We start from the raw sequence: 14,569 nt of genomic DNA on the forward strand, positions 1-14,569 counted from the left end.
GAATCGTGTTACCACAGTTGCTAGTTTTGTTCACATATTAAACGCAGACTCGTGTTATCACAGTTGTTAGTTTTGTTCACATATTAAACCCAGGCTCGTGTTATCACAGTTGTCAGTCTTGTTCACATATTAAACCCACACTCTTGTTATCACAGTTGTTAATTTTGTTCTCATATTAGACCCACACTCTGGTTATCACAGTTGTTAATTTTGTTCTCATATTAAATCCAGACTCGTGTTATCACAGTTGTTAGTTTTGTTCACATATTAAACCCAGGCTCGTGTTATCACAGTTGTAAGTTTTGTTCACATATTAAACCCAGACTCTTATTGTCACAGTTGTCAATTTTGTTCTCATATTAAACCCAGACTCGTGTCATCACAGTTGTTAGTTTTGTTCACATATTAAACCCAGGCTCGTGTTATCACAGTTGTCAGTTTTGTTCACATATTAGACCCACACTCTGGTTATCACAGTTGTTAATTTTGTTCTCATATTAAATCCAGACTCGTGTTATCACAGTTGTTAGTTTTGTTCACATATTAAACCAAGACTCTTGTTATGATAGTTGTTAGTTTTCTTCACATATTAAACCCAGACTCGTGTTATCACAGTTGTTAATTTTGTTCACATATTAAACCCAGAATCGTGTTACCACAGTTGCTAGTTTTGTTCACATATTAAACGCAGACTCGTGTTATCACAGTTGTTAGTTTTGTTCACATATTAAATCCAGACTCGTGTTATCACACTTGTCAGTTTTGTTCACATATTAAACCCAGACTCGTGTTATCACAGTTGTTAGTTTTGTTCACATATTAAACCCAGAATCGTGTTACCACAGTTGATAGTTTTGTTCACATATTAAACCCAGACTCGTGTTATCACAGTTGTCAGTTTTTTTACATATTAAACCGTAGACTCCTGTTATCACAGTTGTTAGTTTTGTTCACATATTAAACCCTAGACTCGTATTATCACAGTTGTTAGTTTTGTTCACATATTAAACCCTAGACTCGTGTTATCACAGTTGTTAGTTTTGTTCACAAATTAAACCCAAACTCTTGTTATCACAGTTGATAGTTTTGTTCACATATTAAACCCAGACTCGTGTTATCACAGTTGTCAGTTTTTTACATATTAAACCGTAGACTCCTGTTATCACAGTTGTCAATTTTGTTCTCATGTTAAGCCCAGACTCGTGTTGTCACAGTTGTTAGTTTTGTTCACATATTAAAGAATGAAATAAGCATTTATTATGACTTATCTTAAATCTTACTCAATAACTATTAAAACTACAAAAAATAATGATAAACCGCCAGAGTCCCCGTTGCAGTGTGCTGTGGGTATTTATATTTTATGGAGAGTGCTTACTTTGATAAGTAAAATAATGATTGTTAGATAATACTTACACTTTGAAAGTATGATTTTAAAGTAAAATGTGCCATAGAATGATTTGAATAGGGAAACATTTTTTTCCAATTGTCAAGCTACGTCTTGGAAACAAATAAGGTTAGTGGATAGATGGTGCAATTGTAGCTTAGTGTTCTGGCTTAATTGAATCTCATAAAGCCCGTGTCTCTTTTGTTTGTTTACAAATGGCATATTCATAGCTCTAAGTTGTCAGACTTACATCTGCTAACTTGTATTCTTAGAAACTAAGGTTCGATACCCATGGCGGGCAGAGCACAGATAACTCTTTGTGTAGCTTTGTGCTTTATAACAAACAAGAACAACTCTTTTTTCCGTTTATTGTTGGAAAGCAAGTGAAATCAATGGATAGATGGTACAGTTGGATGGATCTAATGATTTTGGTTCTTTTCTTTCTAATTTATGAAATGTATGTTCTGAGTCGCCCCACTATGGGGGACTAGTTCCCCTTATCTCTAACACTTGAGTGTGTGTACAGGGATAAGATATGTTTACATTAAAATAAAGAATGTAAGATAAATTATGATTATTTGCACAATACTGCCGTATTAAGTTATTGGAAGAACTGCATACGTTTACTATTGTACAAAATTAGCTGGGTCTGTGAAACAAATATCAAATGTGCGTCTGCCAGCTTTAAAAAATTCAAATTGAAAGCTACAAACATTTACAAAATGAGCCACATATCACGTGGTTAAGAAAAAGAACAGAGTTTGAGTTCAAAAGTTTTCAAGTGGAGATAACAAGATACGATACGAAGTAAACTGCAACATGTAAAACATCAGCGTCCTTCTTCAGTGAAAGATTAGAACCTAAATATCACGTGAATGTTCCCCGCTGGAACAGCAGTACGTCTATGTGTTTACAACGCTAAAATGAAGGCCTCAATTCCCCTCGATGTATACAGAGGATAGCCTAATGTGACTGTGCTTTAAGAAAATAGACGCGTTATGTGAACACCCTTATAGCTAATGGATCGGTTGAAGCAAATACTAAAAGAATATTGAAATAAAGAGGTTTTATTAAGTAATCACATTCGTTTTATCGTACCAATCTCATTTGTTAATTATGGGTTTCTGTCTCATCTCCCGTTTACAATAGAACAAACCATACATTTCAATGCTACTCGTAATATGTGTCCTTTTGAAACTAAGTAATGGAATTTGTGTCCAATCTCAGACTCCACTGATGAGGTGTGACTGGATGAAAACAGTATGCGTAGACATTTTTTTTTAGGCTGGCTTTCAAAAGTAGATGAATAAACATTACTGACGGGCTTCGCAGAAAACCTAGTCTATAGCAGAGATTTTCTTTTGATTAAAGTCAACAAAAAGAAAGGAGGAAATAAAGTGGAAGAGCTAGATATTTTAGAACCAATGACCATAGCCGTTCCATGAAGAAACATTAAAGCAGTTTTCCAGCGAGATTTCAGATCGATGTAGCCGAATCTCTTGTGTGGAAGAGATTCCTAATCAACCTTATTTTGTCTCTTTACGAATCTAAATCCCAATGGGCACAATGCTACCAGATTTTAACACTCGTGTAACTGGAAAAGATGCGTTCAATCTTTTAAGCACAATCGTGAACAAACATCTGAAAGAACGTCTGAAAGCCGAAATCGATGCCTTGTTTGAGGAGAAACGAATTCGCCTCGGTAGAACAAAAGAAGCCGAAAGTGTCAGTGTATTATTCCGTTCTTCCACGTGCAGTATTTAACCTCGTGAACTTTCAACATCACTAGGTTAAAAAGACAAATCTCAATTCAATATTTTTATTCTAACAAAAATATATTGAAAGAACTCATTTCCTTTTCAGGAAATGCCACTTTATATGCAACAAAATATAGTCTTTGTGAATGAAAAATATATTCGCAGCGAGAAAGACCATTTTCCAACGTCTTAAAATAGATTAAATCTAATTATGTCTAATTTTCTTTGTTTTCATTCAAAACTTTATTAAGGGATATTGTACGAAATTAAATCATTTTACTATTGTCTGGTAAAATTGGAACAATGTACGATGATTCCTTAGTAGATTTGGAGATACTTAAACTAACGTACATTGCAACTAAACAGTAAATTAAACAGGACAATTTTAATTGCTATAAAAACTAACATGTTTCTTCTATCATGCTACAGACTGCATGTTGATTCAAAAACATAACTGTCAGTTTATACATGTGGACATGGGCTTCTTTATGTTTGAATACAAATGTTGACGTATTATTTTATCAACTATTAATTCAAAACGAATCTTCTAATGATGTGAAAATCTGTGATAAACATGTCACATTATAAATCTAAAACATTGCAGGTATAATACTTAAAGTCTAGCAGTAATTTTGTCACAGTGATCCACCTACGTTTCGTTCATCGATTTCGAAAAAAAATGGCTCATTTTAATTACCAAGTTGAAATATTTTGTTTATTTACACAGCATATAAAAGGTAGAGAATACCTAAGAATAAGACTAGTGAAAATATGAAGTGTTTAAAATCATGAGCTTGTGGAAGTAGTTAAGAACAACACATTGTAAAACCAGACATTTCAAAATGGTTACTGGGACTTAACATATCACTGTTACAATAAATTGTGTAGAGAATGTCATATAAAGTTATACGTTTGGAACACTTATTTTTCTTTGTTATGCGACCCTTAACCTTTATAAAAATCTCCCAAGTATAAGCTACTAGTAACTGAAATCTAGTACTACACTTAGCTGACAAAATTTATATCACTTATAACAGTGACGGCGGATAGAGCATATATTTATTTTGAATTTCTTGCAAATATAAACGAGAGCTATCTGCGCTAGTTGTCTCATCACCACCCACCGCCAACTCTTGGGCTACTCTTTTACCAATGAATAGTGGGATTTATCGTCACATCATTAACGCCCCACGGGTGAAAGGGCGAACATGTTTGGTACGACAGGGACTCGAGCCCGCAACCCTCGGATTACTGGAAAAGTGCCTTAACCACCTGGCCATGCCGGGCCTGTAATGTTTTGTACTTAAAAACAAACAAATAGCTAAATATATTATTAAACAACAAATAAATTAATATTTTGGTTGTTACTAGATTTCTACTGCCATTTGTATCTAAACATCAACTAAAGTTTGTTGCTTTAGGGCAAAACCACAATGAGGATATGTGTTCGTAAACTTACTGCAATCGATGGACAAAACGGAAGAATATTCCTTTAGTATTAAAAATGTTTATTATTATCAAAGGCAGTTTTGTGTATTACGTTATTATCGAAGTAAACTAGTGAAAGTCATACCAACCATACTTTCTGTAGCTGTCTCCATTATGAAAAAAACAAACAGTCACTGTGGTTATTGATGGTGAGATTTTTAAGTTGTCATACTAAGTTTCAACTTGATTATATGTTTATTTTAAAACGTTAGAGAAAGGTTATTTTCGTTGTGATGCTATTTTAAAATATAATCATGTTTTTTATAAACATAAACTGTATCAAAAAATTATGGCGATTTTTTAACTAATAAGTTTGTGTTTCTTCATTCCAGTTACAAACTCCGTTTTCTAAAAAAAAGTAAACTGATCTCTTATCAATAACTGACCAATCACAAGCCAAAAAACTTGTTACGTTTTTTAATTAAACACAACGCTACACAATGGGCTGTCTGTGATCTGCCAACCACGGATATCGAAACCCTATTTATAACATTGCAAGTCCGCAGACATACTACTGTAGGGACCTGTTGTATGTGTTAAACATGTTGAAGGTTTTAACAGTGAGTATTATTATAATAAAATATATCCCTTAATTTCTTCACATATTATAAATAACGTATAGATACACTATTTGATGCTTGGATTAAACTGTGATTTAAACGGGTTAGTTATGACGTCAGTGTATACATATTAACATTGTGATTGTGACCTTTCACCTTTCGTTAGAATCATTAATCAAGTAAAAGACACAACATTCTATATTCTTTATTAAACTTTGCGACAACGTAATTCAACATATTTACAAAGAAGCTTCATAGAAGACGCACAATAACAATCTAAATAATAAGACATTGGGTTATTTAAAAAGTTTTAGTTTGTGTACATCGATATATAAGGATTTACTAAACCAACACAAGTCTAAACACATACGCACACACATATTAACATTTTACTTTCTTCTTTGTTATGCAGAAAACCCACGTTCACAAGAGAAGATCTGAAGCCATGTTATTCACTATTCACCTGGGTAACAATGGCGGCAGAGTGAACTATGGAACAGGTAATATTGGAACTGTCTTCTCTGTTCACAAATAACTCTGGCTCTTAGCAAGCTTTTCTGTGCACAAATACGTTTCTTAAAAACTCAGTTTTTCTTCAAACATCTCATTAAGTACCAGAAGAGATTCCTTTAACCAGATATCGCTGTTTCTCTCTTGAAAATCACAAACTTTACTTTATGAATAATATGGAAACAGGGAAAAGAAACAAACAACAAAGATCCAACTAATCAACATCTTTCTGTGCACCAACAGATTTATAGATCCATAAAAGCCGTATTTTATTTGCTAATCGATCCTCAACTACTATCGAAGGCTGCAGTTCATTAAAAATACTAAATATTACTGTAGAATTCTGTTAAAGCAAGGGTTATAATGTTATTCTAAGTAATGTGTAACCTACGCTTGAACTAATCTATTACCAGTTGATGATGACTTACGTATGTTTGATTATAACACGGAATTACGGTTCGGCTGTAAACCGGTCCACAAGTTTCTTTGGATCAATATTTAAGGCATGTTGTAACAGCTTGAAAGGGTTTCGCTGGAGTCCAGTTATGATACGAAAAGTAGTTATGCGGGCAGAACGACATGTGTTAAAATATATTTATACGTATATTTTAATTAAGGGAAAAACACCCATGGAAACCAATTCCGAAATTCAAATTACCTACTTTATTATGAATAAAACACTTCCGGGCAATTTATGTCTTCCTAAATGGAATATGTGAAGAGATATTTCTATGACAACTGTTCCTACGTTCAGTTAACCCAGTTAAATATGTTTAAAGTACTTGTACGTAGATATATTTACAGTTGAACCAAAGGAGACAAAAAATGATAATAATCGCTGTTGTAGAGTTCAATATATCAGGAACGTGATTGTTTGTCTTTGTACAAACTCCATAGAAAACTTATATTTGACACCAACTTTTAAAGATGTGTTTACATAACACGTAAGTTTTTTTTATTGTTGTACTTCTAATTCTTGACTAAATGAAGTGAAGAAAAACTACGTGTATAACAAACGTCATTTGTTACACTAGCACTAGCATTTCATTGGTGGACCCATACACGTGCTACCACTCTATTGGTTGAATTTAAGTAGTAGGTTCAAATCCTATCAGCGAACTAACCTGTGATTATAGTGAAACAGATTGAATTCATGATAAGCTACCATACTTACATACTAACATTCGAATATAAATTTTATCATATTCTATTTACAGTAAGTATGGTATTATATATATATATTTTATAAAATACTTACATTTAACTCAATATTTTAGCGCCATCTTCCTGAAGGCAAGGCTATTCATGCTCTTTCTAAATATAATTCCTTTTTTTTCTCAATTGTTTTCGGTTCCAGAAATGATGAAACTTTGTAGAATGGACAACAACTGCCTGTTGTGGAGAAACGAGTGTAGAAAAGACGTTTCGAAAGTCTTCTGAAGACGAAAGGCGGAAAACTTTCGAAACGTCTTCCTCTACACTTGTGTCTTCACAACAGGCAGTTGTTGTCCATTCTACAAAGTTTCATCAAGAGTTCTTTTTAAAGTTCATCAACTTGTGTTGAACATCACAAGATATTTCTTTGTTGTTCTACTTCGGGTTATTATTCCACGTCAAGTCTCTGTGCTAATTTGGGACTGGCGTTTTACGGTTTTAGTCAGCTTCATGTTACTAGAAATCGTTTTAGTCTCGGCTCATGAAACGGCTCCGAGATTTCTTCTTTATTTTTCTAACTACAAACGTTTATCTCGTAACTTCTGTCATATCTTGACCGATTTGAGATCTAATTACTGTTTTGAACGCAGGAGGTTTCGATTGATGTATTTTTACCACTCCCATGATCTCATAGATCGATTTACTCTGATCCTGTCTGAAAAGAATATAAATTTGAGGGTAGATTGAATCGGGTATGCGCGCGCCCCTCATTTGGTACTGCTGGCGACCAGAAACAAAGCTAATAATAAGGGGAACAAAGATCACATGGATTAATTTTCTCTAAAATAATTTCAAGTGCCGCGGCTACTGGGGATCTCCTCTTGTTCTTCAGGAAAAAATATTATTATTCTGTTAACTCTGGAAGTCGTGAAGGGAGCCAACTCGTCATCTGGTAGTCAGTGTTTTAAGTGGTTGTTGTGGTTGGCTTAAAAATTATTTTTATCAAAAGCCAACAATAGATTTGGAAGTTAGGCCAAAGTTATAACCTCTAAGTATTTCAAGTGTCTAAATATATGCGTTTGTAGAAAAAATATCTTGAAAACTGGCCAGAGCAACTGAAAACTATTTAATTTAAGATGGAAGTTGTTTTGAAATTCGCGTAAAGCTACACGAAGACCGTCCCTAAATCAGCAGTGTAAGACTAGAGGGAATTCAGCAAGTCATCATCACCCACCGCCAACTCTTGGGCTACTCTTAACGAATAGTGTGATTGACAGACACGTAATAACGTCCCCACGGCTTAAAGGATGAACATGTTTGGTGTGACGGGGATTCAAATTCGTGATCTTCAGATTACGAGGGTCGCGGATTAGAATAATTTTATTATTATCTTTCGAAAGTTAGAAAATTTCGTTGGTTCTTGGTAAACTCCTTCACGTTAAGAAAGAAAAAAAAAAGACTTTTTTTTCTGCACTGGACTAAATGAGGCACTTTTACACCTATTAACATAATTCTAAGCAAAATCCAAAATATTACAGGTTTTATACTTTCTTTTTGACACGTCAATGGAATGCATATGTTACGGGGTCCCTAACAGTCTACGGTGCATAAAACGCAACTCTGAGAATGTCTGATGGATTAGATCATCAATCATAGTTTACCGATTGTAGCGAAGTCGACCTGAAGAAACTGCGTTTAAACGCGTTTCACGTCCGAGGCAAATGCGACAAACACAGATGGACTGTAATGATATTCATAAAACTATTATATATGTTGTGTGTTTTTTTCTATTGAACTGCCGAGACTGTGGATAACTAAAAATATAGTAAAATATCAAGTATATATAAGTAATTTCTTATTATTCTAAAAACAAAAAAGCAGATTTTTCTTGTGCTAAATTAGGCGTTTCCTTTTCCTAGATAAATAATTAAACGCTTTTATCGATTATATATATATATATATATATTCCCTGATGTATACTAAGCCTACTTTTTGCTCCACGTTCGCTTTTTTACATACTTTATCAAACTATTTGCACGCACAATCTACCAGCTGTTAAAAACCCTGACTTTTTTTTATGAGTTAAAACAGAAAATATATATATACACCGATAATAAGTAGCTATTTATCAAAACGTTAGTGTCTAAATTACAGATATAAACGTATCCGCCATCACAACACAATTCATCATTAATTTATATAACTGAAAAACTTTTAACAATATCCTATTGAATCAATTATTGTACTCGTAACTGAAGTTTAAGGTGTTGGTGATTAGAGGTCAGCATGATGAAAAACTTTGAAGAGTTTTGTTTAAACAAGGTAAGTTTAAATAGTTGAAACGATTTCAATTTCGTTTTGCAATAAAAAAAAATACAGCGTTGTATACCGTTACATTATTTCTACTTTTAACATAAAAAATACAGCGTTGTATACCGTTACATTATTTCTACTTTCAACATAAAAAATACAGCGTTGTATACCGTTACATTATTTCTACTTTTAACATAAAAAATACAGCGTTGTATACCGTTACATTATTTCTACTTTCAACATAAAAAATACAGCGTTGTATACCGTTACATTATTTCTACTTTCAACATAAAAAATACAGCGTTGTATACCGTTACATTATTTCTACTTTCAACATAAAAAATACAGCGTTGTATACCGTTACATTATTTCTACTTTCAACATAAAAAATACAGCGGTGTATACCGTTACATTATTTCTACTTTCAACATAAAAAATACAGCGTTGTATACCGTTACATTATTTCTACTTTCAACATTTAGTCATTATGTATGTTCAGCTTTTCTAAAAAAAATGCTTTTGTGACTTTTACCTTCAAACTAATCCCTACCAGTATTATCAGATAAACGAAGGTTTCTTTTAAAATAGGGAAACTGCGTAAGTTTCTATCATAACTTTGTGCCTTGCAAGTAAGACAGGCAAAATAATTGAGCTTTGGTCTTCGAGTCTTCGAACTTTATACAATCAAAGCGATAACGTAGGCTCTCCTCTGTATTTTTATCAAATTTTTCTATAAAGTTATATTTACGTATCTGTTGGAAATACACAAGTATTCATAATGAGATAATTTCACGGTTCCATTATCTTATCTTACAGCAACGTAGTCAACTCCCACATATCTCTCCTCACAGTGATTTTCACACCAGTCGTATTTCAATTTTATTAACATATAAAGCTATAATGTAAACGTCAACAAGAATAAAACACATGGTAGACAGCACAGCATACTCCACAGATGTTGATCATAAGAGTAGATTTGTTGTAACCACATAGAAAAACATATGAATAGTGTTTACTTGGGGAGAAAAAAACAGTCGCTTTTTTCTCGTCACCAGATGTCCTTGCATCATCGACTACCTCATTTTACTCTTCCAAGAATTTCTCTTATATATTTTCAGTTCATATGCGCACAGACAACAAACTATACACCAGAGACAGTAAAGAAAGGAGACAGTAAATCCACCGGACAGGTGTCACCACAATCGCAGCGGTGTCTCGTACTGCAGGAAATAAAGAAAAAATATATATAAGTACGCCGACCAATAAATTTTGCAAAATGTTTCTAAATTATTGTTCGAAAACTTTTAAACTAAACTAGAAATGTGAAATCACAAAACAAACATGATAAATAAAACCGTGTACAGGGAGTAATACGTAAGAAATGAACTGTATAAATTTGGTTTTTGAATTTCGCACAAAGCTACACGAGGACTATCTGCGCTAGTCGTCCCTGCTTTAGCAGTGTAAGGCTAGAGGGAAAGCAGCTAGTCATCATTACCCACCATCAACGAACAATGGGATTAGCCCTCACATTATAACGCCCCCACAACTGAAAGGGCGGGCATGGGGGATTTGAACCCATGACCGTTGGATTACGGTTCGAGTGTCTTAACCACCTGGCCACGCCAGGCCGTTTGTGTAAGACTTTTTATGTCTTATGGTCTCACTTCGTGTGTGTGTGTGTGTTTTTTCTTACAGCAAAGTCACATCGGGCTATCTGTTGTGTCCACGGAGGAGAGTCAATCCCTTGATTATAGCATAATAAATCCAAAGACTTACCACTATCCCAGCTGGGAACGAAGATGTGAAACCGGTCAAAACAAAATAAAATGAAATTATTTTTTAACTTATAATTCTCCGACTTAATTTGTTTGCATATGCTCGTGTGAACTTTTTATTTTATGGTGTTATTAAAACAATATGAAACAAAATTTAGACCTCCATAGACCCATATCTCGTCCACAATACTGAAAATATCTGTGTTTTATCCTTACATGAAACATACTCTTGTATCGTCCCTCATAAGACAAAAGTAGTCTTGATAATTCTATACTTCCCACGATCTTTCCCATCTGAACTTCCACATTAACAAGTGACAGCGACACAAAGAGATCAGATTTTTACCTCCATTAGGAAATTGCCACGCTACTAGATTCACCCGCCAAAAAGTATCCATAGCAACCTAACAAAAGGGCTTTAAATATCAAGTATTTCTATTCTCGTGAGAGCCACGAGATTACAAGAATCTGGCATTGCTATTAACCAGAATTTTTAAAAGGGAAACTTGTACATGGTTTATTGCCTGGTCACAATGGTGAAGTGTAGTTATTAACCCGAGAGCTTTTTCTTCAAATCCATATTATTATTATTATCTTTATTCAAACATATGTGTTTATTATTAATTCCTGTTGGACAAGTCTTTACTTTTATATGACTTTCAACACAGCAAAATATACAAGGAAATCTTTGTAGAACTTCTACTTTAATATTAGAAGTAGGTAAGCCTCAAATAATAAACAGAAATACAAGCCACTAATCAGCTTTGATCTTAAGACTTTTATCAAAAAAAAATCAAAATATATAGGAGCCTTAAAGTTGATTTCATCAATGGAAAGCCTGACGTAGCCTGGTGGTTGTGGTCTTCCTCTTGCGATCTGAACGATGTAGCTTTGCGCAAATTTCAACCATCAACGAATTTTGCAATAAACATGTCACGCAGGATTAATATATCGTTTTACACTGTGGACCTGAAAAACCAAAAATGTGGATTCTAAAATGACTTAGTTCTTTATAGCTCTTCTGTTTGATAACGACAACTTAATTGGTTATTGCAACAGCATTAGACTGGTCAAGGGTTTCTTTTTAGCCAGCTGGAAATACATTGTCCACATTTATATTTGGAAGATAGAATTGTATTGGTATATTCCAAAGAATTTCCATTTTACCGCTATAGTAACGTTTGTGTCATTTTTTTTTCTCATGAATCCAAGGTTCGTTTTATATTTAGATCATTAAATTCAATCGAAAAGCTATAAAAAAGAAATAGAATTCCAAACACTTCGGTATGATTCTTTTTCTAATAGAGCAATAAAGAACTTTGAGTTTACGTTAGTATAAAACATCTTGTAACATTACTATATTAAAAGTTGAGCCTGTAAGTGAACAGATAAATTTTGTTATTGATTTGTAGAAAAACGTGGTGGAACATCAACTAAAACTAACAAACATGGTTGAACAAGGGTTGAAACTAACAAACATGGTTGAACAAGAGTTGAAACTAACAAACATGGTTGAACAAGGGTTGAAACTAACAAACATGGTAGAACAATGGTTGAAACTAACAAACATGGTTGAACAATGGTCGACACTAAGAATCATGGTTGAACAAGGGTTGAAACTGAAAAACATGGTAGAACAATGGTTAAATCTAGTAAGTATGGTTGAACAGGAACTGAAACTAACAAACATGTTTGAATAATGGTTGGCACTAAGAAACATGGTTGAACAAGGGTTGAAACTAACAAACATGGTAGAACAATGGTTGAAACTAAGAAACATGGTAGAACAATGGTTGAATATAGAAAGTATGGTTGAACAGGAGTTAAAACATCTTCTCTTCATTGTGTGTAAATCTTTTCCACCAACATAAATTCGATTCTATTTGCCTAAAAATAACCAAGTCTTAAATATAAGTAGCCGAGTTAGGTTCTATTTACATACTAAAGTTGTATACTTCGATGTCCAACTCTGACGTGTTTGTCGAGAGAAATATTTCTTCTATTTTATTCTGAGTTACCACTCAAATATATCTTATTAAAAAGATAATGTTGCTCTATAGTCCTAAATGGAAATTCAGTTGAAATACTCATGTGTTCTCAAACCGGATGTACAAGTATCTGTAAACCAATCTTTTGTTTACATTTGTCTCTTTTTTAGACAAATAAGCTTAAGCCTAGTGTAATACTTATGTTCCTTCGAAAATAGAGTTCTTATGCCTTCATTGATAGCCTCAAGAGCGTTTAACGTATTTTCTACAGGAGGTGCAGTATTCGTTTTATTCAGAGTTTCCACTTGTTCAAGGACTTTGATACAAAGGTGACGCTGTATTCAGAGTACCTAAAGAAGAGTCTGAAGTGAGAGCACAGAGACTAGAATTAGATGCACTCTGCCTTTTTTCTTTTGTAAATAGAATAGTTTCAAGACTCTGCAACAATTTCCATCCAACTTGAAGTAGCTTCCAATAATAGTTACAGTGTTAAACCCAAATTCGAGCGCTTCTGTTGGCTACTTATTAAGTTTGGAATTTATTCACTGAAATGTTTTCAATAGTGATATTACTTTTCAATATTATTGTAAACTTTATGATCATTATTCATTACGTGATTTAAACGCCTTCCCTACCCCCGCCATTGACATAGCGGCATGTCTGTCAACTTACAATGCTAGAAACCGAGTTTTCATACTCGTGGTGAGAAAAGCACCGATAGTCCATTGTGTATCTTCGGGTTGAAGTATAAGTAAACAAATAACTGAAATAAAGTACACGAAAATACTCTGAGAACGTTCAATAAAACCAGTTTTATGATGCCTTTCTCGTATGTTTAACCATCACAAGATTCTAATACAAAAGAACTGTGTATCTGGATTTGGAACAAAAACTCACGGAAAATATCCGGTTTATTTTCTCCAGAAGGATAATTCTGACATTGTCTATAATACCACAGATTTCCATTATATTTTTACTAGAAACAATAGTGTGACTTGGTCTGGTGCTAAAAGACGATACTTATTACCTTTACATTACCTTGGTCTAGTGCTAAAAGACGATACTTGTTATCTTTACATTACCTTGGTCTAGTGCTAAAAGACGATACTTATTATCTTTACATTACCTTGGTCTAGTGCTAAAGAGACGATACTTACTTATTACCTTTACATTACCTTGGTCTAGTGCTAAAAGACGATACTTATTATCTTTACATTACCTTGGTCTAGTGCTAAAAGACGATACTTGTTATCTTTACATTACCTTGGTCTAGTGCTAAAAGACGATACTTATTATCTTTACATTACCTTGGTCTAGTGCTAAAAGACGATACTTGTTATCTTTACGTTACCTTGGTCTAGTGCTAAAAGACGATACTTGTTATCTTTACATTACCTTGGTCTGGTGCTAAAAGACGATACTTGTTATCTTTACGTTACCTTGGTCTAGTGCTAAAAGACGATACTTGTTATCTTTACATTACCTTGGTCTAGTGCTAAAAGACGATACTTATTATCTTTACATTACCTTGGTCTAGTGCTAAAAGACGATACTTATCTTTACATTACCTTGGTCAAGTGCTAAAAGACGATACTTATCTTTACATTACCTTGGTCAAGTGCTAAAAGACGATACT

At 33.7% G+C, this 14,569-nt stretch overlaps 1 protein-coding gene across 6 annotated transcripts in view; it reads right to left on the bottom strand.

The window, feature by feature from the left end:
• Positions 1–5,177: 5,177 nt before the first annotated feature.
• The window catches only part of LOC143237360 (cell adhesion molecule 3-like), a 245,821-nt gene continuing 236,429 nt past the window's right edge, over positions 5,178–14,569 (bottom strand). For 5 of the 6 annotated variants that reach the window (XM_076476551.1, XM_076476533.1, XM_076476558.1 and 2 more), the window contains exon 7: positions 5,179–10,387. In XM_076476551.1, coding sequence (XP_076332666.1) covers positions 10,287–10,387 — 101 coding nt within the window. In that variant the 3' untranslated portion in view covers positions 5,179–10,286. Of the gene's footprint in view, positions 10,388–14,569 lie in introns of all 6 variants that reach the window. The other variant, XM_076476569.1, reaches the window with a different exon arrangement.

The sequence above is a fragment of the Tachypleus tridentatus genome, chromosome 2 (assembly GCF_004210375.1).
Source record: "Tachypleus tridentatus isolate NWPU-2018 chromosome 2, ASM421037v1, whole genome shotgun sequence".
NCBI classification, from domain to species: Eukaryota; Metazoa; Arthropoda; class Merostomata; order Xiphosura; family Limulidae; genus Tachypleus; species Tachypleus tridentatus.